The sequence below is a fragment of the Lycium ferocissimum genome, chromosome 7 (assembly GCF_029784015.1).
Source record: "Lycium ferocissimum isolate CSIRO_LF1 chromosome 7, AGI_CSIRO_Lferr_CH_V1, whole genome shotgun sequence".
Lineage (NCBI taxonomy): Eukaryota > Viridiplantae > Streptophyta > Magnoliopsida > Solanales > Solanaceae > Lycium > Lycium ferocissimum.
Window position 1 is genome coordinate 39,539,466 of NC_081348.1, and position 17,361 is coordinate 39,556,826.

Here is a 17,361-nt window from a genome sequence, read left to right on the forward strand (position 1 = left end):
CTGTGTGCAACTAGCCTTGTAAACCCAAAAAATCCTTAACTAACCAACTTAATTTTTTTTCTAGATTTCGTTATACAGACATCCCTATTTTTCTCTTCGAAACTTATTTTTCTCTTTTTTCATGTTGAAGGATACAGAACTTGTGAATTTGATAATTAAGTGTCAGCGAGTAACTACATTCATAGATTACTCTTTAACGATGATTATAGTTTGTCAATTTATTAACTTGTTGGAAGCAAACAATGCAATAGCTTTTTTTTCTTTTCTTTTTTTTCCTAACAACAATGCTATAGCTGTATTATGTAATTGTGTGTTCTTGTAAGATTAAAAGTTATTTCTTCATTTATCTGCACATTGGGTTTACTCTCAGACGGAAAATTCAATAATGAAAATGATTTTTTCTTTTCTTGATTCATTTACTTCTCAAGAGGTATATAAAATATTTTCTATCGAAGAAAATATTTTCTTTTTCCCTTTGATGTTTGAGTTGTTAGGACATTAAAAAAAAAAAAAAAAAAAAGAGTTGTTAGGACATTGTGGATAATTTCTTAGTATATCATGATATCTTATACACTTTACTATTCATAGTTATGTTAGATACTTAGATTACAATTTACGTTAAAAAATTTAACACTTTAATTTTATATTTCGTGATAATGTGTTTTCATAATTTTTTCCTATTTATACTCTAGTACTATATTGTAAATTCCGAAATTAATACTATAATTTAAAGATTCACGAAGTTTACGACACATGTTGCAGGACTTACGCCTTACCTCGTCCTAAGTAAAACGATGTGTTTTACTTAAAAGCAATATCCTCAAAAACAATAGGAAGCACTAGGAACAAACACAAGAATTATTTATTATCAAAGACTGATTAGGGTTCGGAATTTGCACAAATTTACCAGAAAAAAGAATTCTTCAAATTCTGTTACAAAACCACACAACGTACTGCCGGGCCCAAACAACTAGTATGATCCTAATTCCTAACTAACGATCCTTGTGTCGGTTATTTGACCGATACAAATAAAACCAAAACGACGAAACAACTTTTATTCCATTTCTAACAAATTCCCAAATCGACACGTCCACTTTATTTTTAAATCCCGGTTATAACACCTTATCTTAACAAAAGAATCTTCACCAGATACGATGCACACTTAAGTAAGGAGTAACCGATCCAAAATTCTTCTGTGGACTATAGATTTTATCAGCCCAACTCATCATTTCGAAGCGTCTTCAAAAGGTTATCCCAACTTGTAAAATTTTGATAAAACTCAAAATTTTAATGATTTTTTAGATATTGTTTTTTTCTGTATAAAAAATGTTGGGGTCAATTGAACCCGTTATTACCGGACATATTCCGCCTATGTCGATAGGAAGTGTGGTAGCATTGAGAATTGGGCCAGGCATTAGAGCAGTAACAAATACGACGAGTGAACTCTTTTCTGAAAAGCTTTCCATGGCTTTAGATATGGCAAATCCACCAAAGCTATGGCCTACAAGAACCACTTTTTCATGTGAAGGAAGAGAAGACATAGAACTCCATTAGTGGACTAAAGTAATTTGATAACTGTGGGACTTCGCACACCCGCTTTGGGTTGATCCCTGAAGCTCCCAAGTCAAGCGTTGTGACTTTATGCCTTGAAGATTTCATCAATGCCACAATCTTAGTGCCAGGACCCGGCTCCATGGCTTGCCGTATGTTGAACTAGCACAAAATGCTTCTTAGATTTAGGCCTTGACAAGGTTGCAAAGTATTAGAACTACTAGACTTGTTAGAAATCTACTTTTCTCCATATCTTTTTTCCTTCTTTTGAAGAATGAGCACATAACTATACTTGTTGGCAATGCTCAGAAAAGTAGTAAAAAGTTGTTGGGGCTTAGACATCATGGTCGCGTGGTCAGTGTTACATCCCGTATTTTCGTGCGTTAAGTTGCATCATAGGTTAGTCACATAAGCTCAAAGGACGATTATTTACAAGCCAGCTATAAGTGTTTATGTTATGTTCAACAAGTGATAAGTAAGTGCCGCGAAGGTTGGAGATTAAACGAATCGGAAAAAAAAAAAAAAATTTGCCATGTTTTGTTGCCACACAAGCTTATATGATCAGATGAGTTTTCTTTTGGACATATCCATATGCAAATAAAGAGATCGGTTATAAAAGTTTTAGGTCTCTCAAATACTTCATGATGAACAAGACTGCATCACAAGAAGAACTTGGGAGCAACTATAAAGGGGTTTAACCTCATTTTCAAATGCTAAGAAATCAGCCCAAAAATATTTCCCAAAAATTCTAGAGATTTTCCAACCTTCCCACCATTAAATTTCAACGCGAGTTAAGTAAAAATCTCGGATTCGGGTTCCGCCGGCGTATAGTTACGCTTATAATATTGTGCTGTGCGCGGGGCTTGGGGAGTAAGACAAGTATTGGAGATATCGTGGCATTAGCGGAAGTAAGGTAGAATCTTTCTCTTTTGGTATCATTTAAGGCTTGTTTACTAGGGATAAATTTATGGAATAATTATGGTAGCAAATTCGTTTGTGGAGGAGTTGGAGGAAATATCACGGGAGTATTTGATGGAATATTTTGGTAGTAATGAGGTTGTTGTTGTTATTGGTTGTTGATTGTTGGTACCGAGACCCGGGGCCAGGTATATAAATAGGGGAGATGTCGTCCTAATTTCGGTAGACCTTAAAAGGAATTTATTTAGAGGTTTAAGATAAGAGTGTGACAAATGAGCCTAATGATAATACGAATGGTTGCCTATGTAGATTATGAGACATCTAATGATCCTAAATAAATCGCGCGAGCTAGAAGCAAAAGCCTGAGAGTAAGCTCCGAAGGTATGTTAAGGCTAGTCCCTTTCTTCTAAAGGCATGATTCCTTTCTTATGAATCCAATAGGTGTTTTCAAATGTCCTGTGATCCCTTTATGTGAATCCATAAATGTTTTCCAAGAATATTCTTATTCCTAAAAGCTAGAAATTCATGATTCATAGAGTTTGTGATTCAAAGGCATGATTTCTTTTCTTGATAACTCATAAATATTTTTCAAAACGTCCCTATTTTCCGAGTCAAAGATTTATGATTCTATAAGCTTTATGACAACAACAACGGACATGTTTTTACAATATGAATGACGCAGCTAAAGATGAGAATGTTTCTATGATGATTATGATAATGATGATTTTAATTCTAGAAATTCCAAAGCTTATGATGTTAAAACTATTATGTGATTATTGAGATTATTTCCTGATTTTCTCGATTTCATTCATTGTTGTTGATCTCACCTTAAAATAATTGTTCCTTCAAGGTGAGATATAGCGATGATGATTGCTCCATAATATAAATCGGAGGTTACCAACTTTGCGTCACTCCGATAGAGTCGTAGCTTTTATTTGGCTCTCATGCATGTTTTATATATATATGTATGTATTTTACTACACCGAACAGCTACTATTAGTTATACTTTTTGGCAAAGCTCAGAAGAGTAGTAGAAAGCTCATGGGGCTTAGACATCATGGTCATTGTGTCGGAGCCCTGGATCACTTCCACTTCATCAGGTGGATTCTTTTCAATCATCAACTGTTGAAATTCCTTCTTCAAAACTTTATCTTCAGTAGCAACAATGAATGCTCGCCTAACTGATCCATACCTTTTTCTTGAAAGAACTATCTCTTTAGAAACATCTTCCGCACTGTAATAAGGAACTTCCCGTACTAGTGTAGTGGCCAGCGCCAAATCCAAAAATCAAGAAGGAAAATAAACCGATTTAAATCAGTTCCAAGTTGATGCTGCAGTTAAGTACTTGAACAGATCTTTAATTTGGATTAACTATTAAAATCTTCCGGTAGGTGATGCCTACTAATAGTTTTTGGCGAAAGAAGTTACTTTAGGGCCCAGTGGCGGACCCAGAATTTTGAGTTCGGGGGTGCTTATCCCAAGATTTTGAGTAAAAAAGGCTTATTAACTATTTATAGCTGTTTTTATATTTTTTATCTGTTTTTTATGTTTTCTATACGCTTATACACTCCGCGATCGAAGTTTAATGCGCTTGGAAACCCAAAATTTCTACATGGGTCCGCCCCTGTTAGGGCCATTCTATGACCAGAATAACAGAACAGATTGGCTATATCAATTTGTATAATGATTTGCTTACCTTATTTGGGCTCCGCTGGTAAATATTAGTTGCCAAGTACTTCGGACCGATGACGAGGGTTGTTGGAGGATTCGTAGGTCCATTATCGTATATAAGACGGTTATCAAGTTGAGATACTGCATTGAGTAACTGTAACAAAGAATATTAGTTTCAAAAATGTAAAAGTTTAACCTAACATAACAGATCATTTCATGGCTAAAGTTGGGAATATATGGAACATTGGTACCTCAGTGTAGACGGTGGTTACATTGATATTTGGACCAGGCATTAGAGCAGTGACAAACACAGCAACTAAAATCTTTTCTGGAAAGGTCTCCATTGCTTTAGAAATGGCTAAGCCACCAAGTTCATGGCCTACAAGAACCACTTTTTCATTTGCAGGAAGTGAAGCCATGAACTCCATTAGCGGACTCAGGTAATCAGAAAAATGTGGGATTTCACGGGCTTGTTTCGGGTTGATTCCAGAAGCACCCAAGTCAAGAGCTGTGACATTTTGCCCTGAAGATCTCATCAATGCTATAATCTTGTACCAAGACCAGGCTCCATGAGCTGCCTTATGAACTAGCACAAAGTGCTTTGTAGCTTTAGGAGCTGAAAAGGTTGCATTTGCATATGGCAACAGAAGTATTAGAACAACTAGACTTGTTAGAAACTCGCTTTTCTCCATATCTCTTTTCCTTGTTTTGAAGAACGGGCACATATTTTGAACTATTACAAGGCAACTTTATAATTCCAGGAGCGTGACTTTTGCTAATTTACTTCCATGCAGAAGTAACCCCACGTTGGCTATTATTTTAGGCATTTGATTTTTAGAGGAACTAGACTTCAGCTAACTTACTTCCATGCAGAAGCAACCCCATGTTGGCTACTATTTGAGGCATTTGATTTTTACTCCCTCCGTTCACTTTTACTTGTCCAGTATTCTAAAAAATTTCACTTTTAGCATATGAAGAGAAGACAATTTCTTTTTTCCTGTTTTATCATAGTATTAATTACTCATGTTAAATCATTTTTCAAATCCATTAAATATATGCACCAATTAATATGGGTATCACGGTAAATTATGCATTTCATTTATTATTTCTTAATGGGTGTACAAAGTCCATAGTGGACAACTAAAGGTGAACGGAGGGAGTATATTATTAGAGGCGAATTTAGGATTTGAACTTTATGGGTTCCTTTTTAACTCAGTTCAAAATAAGTATCCACTTAGTCTTTTTATTTTTGTTCAAAATAAATGTCCACTTACATAATCAAGAAGGAATTAACTTTATTTTTTCAGATTTTCCCTATTTACTCAAGGCTAAGCAAGAGAACTTATTAATTAAGGGTAATTTAGTCAAAATACCTATTTTTCTCTAGGAGTTAATTACTGTTTTTTCAGGGGTGTGAAAAAGACTAAGTGAAAACTTATATTGAACAGGAGGGAGTACTAATATATAATAATTTATACTATTCTAGAAGTAGGACACTATAGAGTATAAAATTAAATTACCAAAATGTCATTTAAAAGTTGAACAATCATTTTACCCTTTTAAACACTACTCCTATTAATAATTTTGTACAAAAAGGTAAATATTTTTTATGGATTGCTCGTCTCTTTTGGGGTGATCTTTTAATGCCCCTCAAATTAGTGGTCTTTAATATTTCTCTTCGCTTAACACCCAGAGAGTCCCTGGTTCGAACCTGTTCGCCAAAAAAGAACCCGTGCCTAAAAACAAAAAAAAAAAAAACAAAAAAAAAAATCGCAAGGCATAAGTTGGAATTCGCAGGCGGAAGTTGGGATTCGCAAGGGTCCAACTTATGCCTTAAGGCAGAGATTTGCAAAATTCCAGCAAAATATATATTTGTTTTTTCTTAAGGCAGAGGTTTGCAAAATTCCAAGAAATATATATTTGTTTTTTCTTAAGGCAGAGTTTAGAAACCCAACTTATGTCATAAGGCATAAGTTGGGGTCCAACTTATCCTCTGCGAATCTCAACTTATGTCTTGCAAAAAAAAATTTAAATTTTTGACTAAGCGAGGGTTCGAACCCGGAACCAATGGGCTTTTAGCGAAAGACAAAAATTAAAGACCACTGATTTGAGGGACAAAAATTAAAGACCACCCCCAGCCAAGGCAATCCTGCAAATTGCCCCATAATTCTAAATAAATGATAAATATCTACAAAAGAAAATTACATTATTTTTTTTCAACGGCTCTTTTTGCTTAAAAAAAATGTGAGAATTTGAAAAGTTGTAACAAATCTATATATCTATAAAAGAGAGACATAGGCCCGGTGATGTGGCGTTCTCTAGAACCAGCAAATATATTTATCTTTACCAACAATTTTTTTGACTTTTTCACCCTTTTTATTTATTTATGAAATATTAGAAATAACCCAAGAGTCATGTCATTAACTCCCTACATAATTGCACCTGTTCACACTGCATTAAAGACACAATGTTCCGCTAACCGTTTCTAATTTGCAAATAGGTATGTCCTCCTTCTGTTGAAAGCCCCAATGCTACGCATAGGGGTGTATATGGACCGGGTTGGTTCGGATTTTTTAAACACCAAATCAAATCAATTGCGTTGGGTTTTTAAATTTATACACCAAACCAAATCAATAAAATTCGGGTTTTTCAACCCTCGGTTTTCTCGTTATTCGGTTTTCTCGTTATTCGGATTTTTTTTTCGGAATAATCTTGATACAAAACATATATCTTTTACGTCAAATATTTCTTTAGTCCTAGTAAGATACAACTATGTAATTAAGGTGTTTCATAAGAAAATAACACAAAATGTGAGAAGAGTGATGACATTGTATTAAAAATATTCAACAAAAGATAATAAAATCGTTAAAATAAATATTGCTAATTAATAAGCCATAAAGAAAATGACCATAATCTAAAAATACTAAGTCATGCTAAAATAAGTACTAGCTAATAAATATTAATTACATGACAAGAAAAAAAACTTAAGTTCTCAGATTTTCACTCTAAACCAATTATGCAAAACTAAATAATAGATATCCAACATTATTGTCATTTCTATGGGTAAATTGAAATTCTTTGTTAGTATTCGTGTTGAGTTGGTTTTGGTTTGGACTTTATATGAGTTACTAACATCCATAGGATATAAAACTTATTCACATTCAAAATCCTAAGTTCAAGTTGAATAATATGATAATAGATGAAAAACTATGAAAAAAAAATTAAGAAATATTTATAAATTACATTACAAATAAATATTTTTATGTATAAAATATTTTAAAAATTGAATACATGTAATGTTTCGGTTGGTTTGGTCTTCGGTTTGACTTTTTAGCTAAAACCAAACCAAACCAATCATATGGTCGGGTTTTTTTTTCCAACACCAAACCAAGTCAAACCAAAACCACTAGTCGAGTTTTTTCTCAGTTGACTCGGTTTATCGATTTTGCGCTACATCTGGGTTACCTTTGTACACCCCTTAGCTACGCATATGTCCTTCTTCTGTTGAAAGCCACAATGCTACGCTAACCATTTCCCAAAATTCTCATCAAGTTTTCTTGATCATTAGACTACCACTGTAAATTTTTCCAATTAATTAATCCTACTACTTCAGCACTTGTGTGACATCCCTATTCGGTTACAGCCACTTCATTGAACAGTCATCTTCTTTTTGTTGCCTTTCTTCCCAATCTATACCACCATCAAACTTCCTTTCATTCCTTCATATTTCTCCCGTTCACAATGCCACATATGTATCTTATAGATCTATGCTTCTCAATCTAGACCCGTCATCCTTCCTCACTAATATGAATATCAAACTTAAGTGTATGATAGTAAACAGATGTTCGTGCCTGATGAGTCCCGTTTGGATGACGGAGTCTTTGCGCTGGAATGATATCGTTTTTTTCTCCATTTACGTTCACTTAGTCGGGGCTTCAATGTGGATTCCGACATCCTGTTGAAATAAAATAAAAAATGTTTCCCTTTTTCTTCTGTTCTTTCATGATTGTACTTGTGTTTCAGGTTCAACTATCAAAATATAATCTTCTTGCTTGATTTATTTGGTTTTCAGCAAATACTAACCTTTGATCAATATATTCGTATGTTTGTGTTTCTCTGATGAATTTATGTGCTCACTTCATTGGGATATGGAGTTTGTAGTCAAGGTATTTATTAAGTCTTAATTAACTTCAGTTGTGATAAGCAATTTTCATTTTTTCTCTTAATAAAATCACACAATGCAAGATCCTTTGAATCTTCATACTTACAAACTTGGAAGGGCTTTGAAATATGTAACTTTTGTTCTTAAATCTTCACCCATCTACTGAACAAGTGAAAAATGGGTAGGGAAGTAAGAAAGGGAAAAAAGAGAATAAAGGGAAAAGAAAACGAATAGGTCAAGAAAAAAGATAGGAAAGGAATCATGCAATTTGATGCAATGAACTTGGGAAAATGGACGATTCACTTTTGCTTTCTTCCTTAACCTTTCATTTTGTGCTGTAGTAATTATTTTATCTGTCTTTTAACTAGGAGAAAATTCTAGAAATGTTGAATTATACTCTAATGATAGAAAATATAACTTAAGGAAACCATTCACTGTTTACATATTTCCAATACAAAATAAAATATATGATTTCCTGCTCCTATATAACTTAAAAATTAAGTGCAAATCACTCAAGGGAAGAGAAAAGAGAAGTGAATCTGAGTTAAAAATAATCATAGTATTTGTATATGTTTGTAAAGATTATTTCATAAATCAAATTACTCCTAAGTATTTTACAATTGCATGCACATGAATATATTTTCAGAGAGAGAGAGATGCCACTTCAAGCTACGTCAAAGATAAATTCTCAAAGATAGAGGAGATAACAAAAGGTATTTTAAAGTTTTCAAAGCAGAACAAAGAAAGGGGTCCATAATCCTCAAAGTACATTTATAATTTTATTATAAATATTACCGGTTCAAAATAAGTGAATTTCTAGCACTTTTTCTTTAATCTAAATTAAATGAACTTTTCAAGGCCCAAAACGGTTATTAAGTAATTGTTTCCAAAGTTACCCTTTCTATCTAATGTGTTTTCAAAATTCTGACTATTTCTACTTTTAAGAAGAGTTTGGAGAAAGCCAACGAACATTATTACCAAATGACCCTCTAAGTGTACTAAATTGACTTTCCTACGGGGTGTGGCCGCACCCCATAAATTCACTTATTTTGATCCGGAAGGGGTATCACACAAGCTTCACTTTATTTTGACACAATTATTTTTATCATTGTACTTTAATTTAATTTTAAACTATTCCAACCATTAGCAAGTCTGAATGACCAACCATAAGCTCAGTTATTAGTTATTTTGCTTTATTTTCTTATACATTTTTTTTTCTTTTTTTTAATTTTTTTTTCCTATGCTTGTCTAAGATTTTATATTTGTTGTTTTATTTTTGGTACTATAAAACATATAACCTTTATTTTAAAAAAAATATCTAACCGCGCGAAGCGCGGATTAATTAACTAGTATATGTATATTTCTGAATCATTTTCATTCGAACTATTCAATTCACGATCAATCCGGAAACGTTTTTGAGTATTATTTGAAGACCATCAGTTCCACCATTGTTGCACTTTGTTGCTCTGCTTCATCATGTTAAGTAGATGTTATATACGTCTAAAGCTCATAAATACACACCCTCAGTCTGTTGATTTTTGCTTTCATTCTAGCTAGGAATGTAACTCTAGAAATGATTTCTTTAACAATTTTTCTTCTTAATTTTTGTTTTAAAGTGCTGGATTTAATTTTTTCTTAATTACGGAAATTTTAGGTGATGGACAAGTATAGAATCAACTCTCACCAATAGCAGTAAAGTTCATGTAAGAAACAAACTGAGCTATTAAGATTCCCTTTTCTTCTTAATTTAAGTAAATTATATTTTCTTCTTAATTTACTTGTGTTTTCTTCTGATTTTTTAATTTTGAATTTTTATTATTGAAACTTGAAGCATGCAGAAATTTAAAAGGTAGTTTAAGGTGGTCTTGTATTTTTCCAAGAAGCTTTGATTTTGGAATGGAAATCGTCACTGGGCTTGTGATGGAATTTTTTTCTTCATCTATGTTTTACCATTTGATTTCAAGGTTACTCTCTTCCATTTGATTTCAAGGTTACCCTCTTCCTTCTCTTTTTGTTACCATAATCTACCTTTCATGCATGATTATCTCGACATTTTATGCAGTACCATTTATTGTATTCCAACGCAGAAAGAGATTCCACTCTTATGTATCTAATCTTTAAGGATTTTTCATTAAAAAAAAAAAAAAATCATTGTATGTGTGCACCTATTTTTTTATAGAAAACTTGACAAAACATATCGGTTAAAGAACGGAATTAAGATAATTAAGTTTAATAGAGTACAAACCTTTTCAGTTTGAGATTAATTTTTATATATTGCTATAAAAACAATTGTACGATATTAGTCACTTATAAGCCATTGCAGGTAAAGCATTTAGCAAATCGATGTGGAATACATGTATACTTTTCATTTTTGGCAATAAACGTATTCGGCTGTGACAAAGTTAGTTTCTCTGCAATTCTGCTGTGATTTAGTTTCTTTGCAATGTCTTCTACATGGACAAATACAGTGATTATAATAATTTGGTTGTCAGTGTTAAGTCCTGAGGTGAAAAAAAAAACCTTGCATGTTAAACTTGAATTTTAATTCTTTATTCTGCTAAACTGTCAAGAAAACTAGGAGCTTGAACAGAAAGAGTATGGGAGGGGGTCAGAGTGGCTATAACTTCAATATTTTGATGTCAATTCCAAACACTGAAAAATGATTGAAATATCAAATTAACTAGTTCGTTAATAGGACTTCGATGAAAGAACTGAGACCGCCATATAAATGCGTCAGATATGTGAATAGACTGAATCTTTATTTTCAGCCTTAGCCTATCCCCCTTATTCTTCTTAATTAACAGCTGTTAGGAAGCAACCCGCGTCGACTATTATTTCAGGCATTTAATTTTTGGACGAGTTTGCTTCTGCTAACTTACTTCCATGCAGCAGCAACCCCGCGTTGTCTATTATTTGAGGAAGTGGGCAAGCAATGTAGTAGGGGCTGCTGCAAGCCTGGGGATTGTGGCCTCTCTATTAGTAGCCATGCTTGGTCAAGCAAGGTACCTCTGTATCATACTACAGGCACTCCACTAAATGCTACTATGGTCTTGAGTAAGTAGTGTTAAACTCTGTGATCTTTTGATCTAAAAGTTCAGTTATTAGAGAAATAATGAACTGAAATAGATTTTTTGAACAACATTTTAGTGGCACTTTTATATAATATATATATATATATATATATATATATATATATATATATATATATATAAAGCCATCACCATTAGGTTGTGAACCTATGGTGTGGGGGTTTGGCTTGACCCCTACCATGTATTATATAAGTAAAGATAATTTACAATGACTAGAGGGGGACATGGAACCTTGCCTCTAGTTTACAAAAGAGATTGTAAAAACAATCTAAAAGGGATGAGGTAGCCAAATGAACAGAATCCTCCCTAGCTGTCAAGATATTCTAGCTTACAAAGAAGTTACATTTTCCAAATCTTCTTCTAAAAGTAGGAAGTTGTTGCTTATCAAGTTGAATTAGCCCCTTGACTTCTCTTGGTAAATCCCTTTTGAGAAAGATATAGGTCCTCCTTCTACTTGTTGAAGCCATTTTAGCAAGGAAATCAGCCACCATGTTAGCCTCTCTGTAACAGTGAGTAATTTGCAAATCTTTAAGAAAGCCATTCTAAAAGTAGGAAGTTGTTACTTATCAAGTTGAATTAGCCCCTTGACTTCTCGTAAATCCCTTCGAGAAAGATATAAGGTGCTCCTTCTACTCCCATTTTAGCAAGGAAATCGACCATGTTAGCCTCCTCTGTAAACAATGAGAAATTTGCACAAGCTCTTTAAGAAAGCCATTTGTGTTGTTTATGATCTCGCTTGAGCTTCGAGTTGTCTCTATCTTTGTCTGAGCAAAGATCTTTGACTATGATTTGGGAGTCTAGCTCAATTTGCACATTATCAAAGCCATGATTCATGCACTATCTAATGCCATGCTTAGCGCCCAATGCTTCGCAATATCATCTCACAACTACGAGATAAAAAACCATTATTAGATCCCCTTCCTCATTTCTTAAATGTCACCTATATCTAAGATCAAGTAGTAATATCCACAAAACTGCTCTGTTAAGTTTAAACCATCCATTGTGATTTCCGCCATGAGGTTCAAAATATAAAAAAGTAAACATACGAAGAAGCCTAGTGGGGTTCAACATCTACTATATATATATAAAAAAAATTAACCTTGTAAAAACAAGAGTTTTTTTCCCTCCCGGGGGTTCGATGAACACCCGCTTGTGGCCCGCCAATCATCCCATCTCTCGTTTTCTCCCGCATACGGATGCATTTTACCACAGGCTGTTTTTCAATCATATCACAACCGTTACACGCTTGCCTTCTACATTGGGATGGGGATATGCTTATCAGCCTTTCATGTTCCGTGATTTGCATTTCCATCTTCGTATAAATCAAACTTCTTTGTTCCCCATGTTAGGATTTAAATCCCAAATCGACCTTTGTAAAAGCAGTTCTGTGAAAGATCACAAACTACCACTTAAATACCAACCTCTTAGACAACCTACTTACGCCGTGGACGTAAAGTCGGGCAATGGGGCCAGCACACACGATTTATAGTGTTCACCCTCAATGCGAGAGCTACGTCCACGCTATCTTATTAAAGAAGAAATATTGGCGTTGTTTACAACACTCAACCTCACAACCCCAATCCCAATTGCACTCAAGAATTTTACTACGTAAAATTCTCTCAAAGACCTTCTCTTACTTAGGCCTTTCACTAAGAGTATTTCTCTGAGATTTTCTCTCTTTGGGATGTGTTGTCTTCTTCAATTTTTTTTTGTGTATGTTTAGCAAATGATCTTGGTGTCATTTATAACGAATGAATTCCTATGACGAGGTCACGCTAAGTATCACGACTAAGATTTAGGTCCGCTATATCACGACTAAGACGAGGTAAGCTACATCACGACTATGTGAACAAAAGAATTGACTTGTTGTCAATTCCACACCCAACAAATCTCCCACTTGAAGACTAATTTTAATTTGTCTTCACACTTTGATCGACGCAACAGCTCTTTCCTAGTTTCATACTGGTCGCGTGTGCCAACCGAAGCCGAGCATAGCTCTTCGGCTTGTCTATCGTCATCAGCTTTGTCAAAGACGTTCGCTGGATTCTCCGACTCGCGATCTTCTCAAGCACTAGCGCTCCATCTTCCAAAGCCGATCTAACGAAACGGCAATCGGAGGTCATGGCTTCTGCTCGAGCATGGTAGACCGGGTTCTTTGCCAAATGAACGGCACTTTGGCTATCACAATATAGCACACTTCCCCGTGGTCCGATCCACCCCCGTAAAAGATCAGAGCCACATCATTTCCTGGGCCTCCGTCAAAGCAACGTACTCACCACACAACTAGAGAGAGCTACTATCTTTCGCAACTTGGAAACCCAAGAGATTGCGCATCCGAAGGTGTAAACATACCCGACGTGCTCTTTGCTATCAATATCACCACCGTTGTCGCATCAACATACCCGCAATCCCGTTTTTGATTTTCTAAATACAAGTAGCCGAACTCGAGCCGCCTTTCGATATCCGAATATCCACTTCACAAACCCTCTCCCGTTGTCGTTTCCTTGATTGCTCATAACCGGGCCGACAACTCCCACCGCATGTGCAATGTCCGGCCTGTACATATCATAAGATACATAAGACTACCGATTGGCAGATGATAAGGCATCTTGTCCATCCGTTTTCATCCTCTATTGTCGATCGTCTTTTGACAACCGAGTTGTCCAACAAGGAAAGGCCGGGACCGGGCTTGGCATCATGCATGCCGAACCTTTTGATAACTTTCCTCACATATTCTTCTTGTGAGAGTTTGATGCCCTCCTGCTTCTACCGATTCTCATCCCAAGGATTTGCTTTGCCTCCCAAATCCTTCATTGCAAACTCTTCCGATAACCCTTTGTTCAACCGATCAATCTCCCGTAGGCTTGTCTACGATTAGCATGTCGTCGACATGGGAAAGTAGCAAAGTGATTATACGAGTCTTCAAATTTTTCAAGTAACAACAAGTTGATCTGCCTCGCACCTTGAAAAATCAGCTTTCTTCATAAAGCTTTCTTCATAAAGCTGTCAAACTTTAAATACCATCGTCTTCGGGAGCCTCGTTTAGTCCCTACACTCTTTGAAGTTTGACAACGGGATTCTACTTTCCTTTGACTTTGAATCCTCCTACTGCCGCATGTAGATTTCCTTGCCTAGATCACCGTGAAGAAATGCTGCATCCGTTGCAGATGTAGATTTTTCTCTTGCTACCACCCAAGAACAGCTTCCATAGTCACTATTCGACACGGGGAGATATCTCCGTATAGTCGATGCCTTTCTTTCTCGTTGAAATCCCTTGCAATCCGGCCTCTTGCTTTATAACGCTTGCTTCCATTGGGTTCTTCCTTTATCCCGATAAACCCATTTGTTTTGCAATGCCTTCTTATCCTTCGTTTAACTCCCCATGGATTTGCCGATAGCGAATCCATCTCATCTTTCATCATCGCTCCCACTTGGGTCGATTCATCGACTCGTATATAACATTCTCTGAGTAGAATGGAGGGAAGAGTACCTGAATCGGCTTCCGATCCCGGACGATCTACGCAAATTCCGTGATTATTTGTTTGGGGACCCGACTTTCATCAAGCACCTTCTCTAAACTGGCCGCGCTCGTGTGTCGGGAAGTCTCTCAAATCGACTATTTCGGATTCCTTGTCCCGACATTCCGAATTTTTTCAACTTGTCTTTTGTAGCAAGACAACATTCCTTGATCTTCCGATTTTGTTCATCCCAAAATAAAAGCACCATAACCAATAAAGTAACACTTCTTTGATTTTAGATCAAGCTGTTTCAGCGTATCATCATTATGAACATATGATGTTGTCAACACTTTCGTAAATGAAAGATTTACCTTTCGCCAACACTTTTCCGGAATTCCGAAATCCAAGTGAACCGACGGTCCTCGGCTAATTAAGAAGGCCGCGTATTGACCGCATCCGCCTGTAATGTTTGGGTAGTCCAGAAAGTGTATTCTCATACTCCGAGCACGCTCGTTCAACGTTCGGTTCATTCTTTCGGCTACTCCATTTTGTCAGGGTGTTCCAGGAATAGTCTTCATCATCTTGATCCCATTATCGGCACAGTACCGTTTGAAATCACCATCAGTGTATTCTCCGCCGTTGTCGGACCTCAAACACTTCAACTTGAGGTTTGTTTCATTCTCAACCATGGCTTTCCATCTTTTGAATACACTAAACACATCGGATTTATTTTTCATAAAGTAAACCCACACCTTCCTCAATCATCAACGAAGGTCACGTAGAGTGTGATCCTCCAAGAGAGGGAGCAGGTGGTGGTCCCCACACGTCCGTGTGCACCAATTCCGCCTTTTCGACCTTCAACTCCCGCCGCATTTGAGAAGCTTACTCGCTTTTGTTTTCCGAGAACGCAGCTCTCACACGTACGAAGGTCCACCGTTTTCAGTCTTCCCAGTTAAGCCATTTGTCACCAACAGCCTTCATCCCTTCCGGTTGATATGTCCCACCGACAATGCCACAAATCCTTCTTGCGTTGTCAACCACAACAACAAAGATCACGAGATAGTCGTCATGTGAGAGTGCCAATCTTCTTCCTCGCCCAACTACCATAGCACCTTTCGCCACCTTCCAAGACCCATTACCAAAATTGAGATCATATCCTCATCATCAAGCCGACCTACTGAGATCAAAGTTCCAGCATCGTTTGGAACATGTCTAACTTTTGTAATCTTCCACGAGATCCATTTGACATCTTCAAATTAATGTCTCCCGTGCCAACAACGTCCTACGGCCTCTCCATCGGCTAAATAAACTTTGCGAGATTCCTACCACGTAGTTTGTCATTATATTTGTGGGGGTGGTATGAAAGAATGGCCTCAAGCACTTGAAGAGTCTATCTCTCGCCAATGTCTTCCGTAGCCCTGTGCTCCCTGTTGTCCTCCTTTTAATTGGATGTTCGTCCCGGTCCGGATTGACCCCGCCATTCCTTGACTTCGATCCGTGCCCCTATTTCGGTTGTAGTTTCGTCAAAATTTACTTCGTTTTCAACATTAAAAGCGAACTCGTCGACCTCTCCCGAACCTCCTCAAAGAAGGATACGATCCCTAACATCGTTGAACTTTAGTTTGTCACCGCCGAATGTAATTACTAACCGTCGCTCTCATTGGCTCCCAACTATTTGGTAGGCCAACAAAATTAGAACTTTTTCATCATCGAAATCAATTTTTACCGATGACAATTGATTTACAATGGTATTGAATTCATTTATGTGTTAAATACGAGCATTTTCCATCATCTTTAGATGAAATAGTTTTATTTCAGAAATACCTTATTATTTGCCGAAGGTTTCTCATACATGTCCGCAATACCTTCATCATATCTGCGGTGGTCTTCTCCTTTGCCACGTTGTGAGCAACGTTCTTCGACAGCGTACGGCCGACTCCCGGGAGTGTTCCACCGTTTGTTTCATCTCCTCCTCGTTTTCGGACTCGAGAGGTTCAGGCTTTCTCAGATATAAATAATCTTGAAATTCTCCGTAACGCAAAATCACGATCGAATTTACCATGCGTGCGTCGTTCTTCGCCTCCTATCTTTTCTAAATCACAACACAACTCGTTGCTCACCGATACCCGCAGGATTTAAATCCCAAATCCGACCTTTGTAAGGTTCCGGAAAGATTGGAGGGTCACACTCGGACCACTAAATACCAACCTCCTCCTGTAACCTACTTTACGCCGTAAATGTAAGTGAAGAATAAATAGCACACACAGATTTATAAAGGTTCACCCACGTGAGAGAGCTACGTCCACGTTGTTGCCACTTATTAAAGAAGAAATATTACAAGTGTTTACAACACTCAACCTCACAACCCCAATCCCACCGCACTCAAGAATTTTACTAAAATTCTCTCAAAGACTTTCTCTTACTTAGGCCTTTAGATTTTCTCTTAGATTTTTCTCTCTTTATGAGTTGTCTTCTTCAATTTTTTTTTTTTGTTGTTTAAGAACTAAAAATT

The 17,361-nt window shown here is 36.3% G+C and overlaps 1 protein-coding gene across 1 annotated transcript; it reads right to left on the reverse strand.

Moving 5' to 3' along the window:
* Nucleotides 1-3,460: 3,460 nt before the first annotated feature.
* Nucleotides 3,461-5,004, reverse strand: LOC132064941 (methyl jasmonate esterase 1-like). Its single transcript, XM_059458115.1, has 3 exons — nt 4,392-5,004; nt 4,165-4,294; nt 3,461-3,749 (listed from the first exon to the last, which is right to left on the reverse strand). The coding sequence occupies exons 1-3, from the start codon at nt 4,863-4,865 to the stop codon at nt 3,466-3,468; spliced, it is 888 nt and encodes a 295-aa protein (XP_059314098.1). The 5' UTR covers nt 4,866-5,004; the 3' UTR covers nt 3,461-3,465.
* Between the last annotated feature and the right edge of the window lie 12,357 nt (nt 5,005-17,361).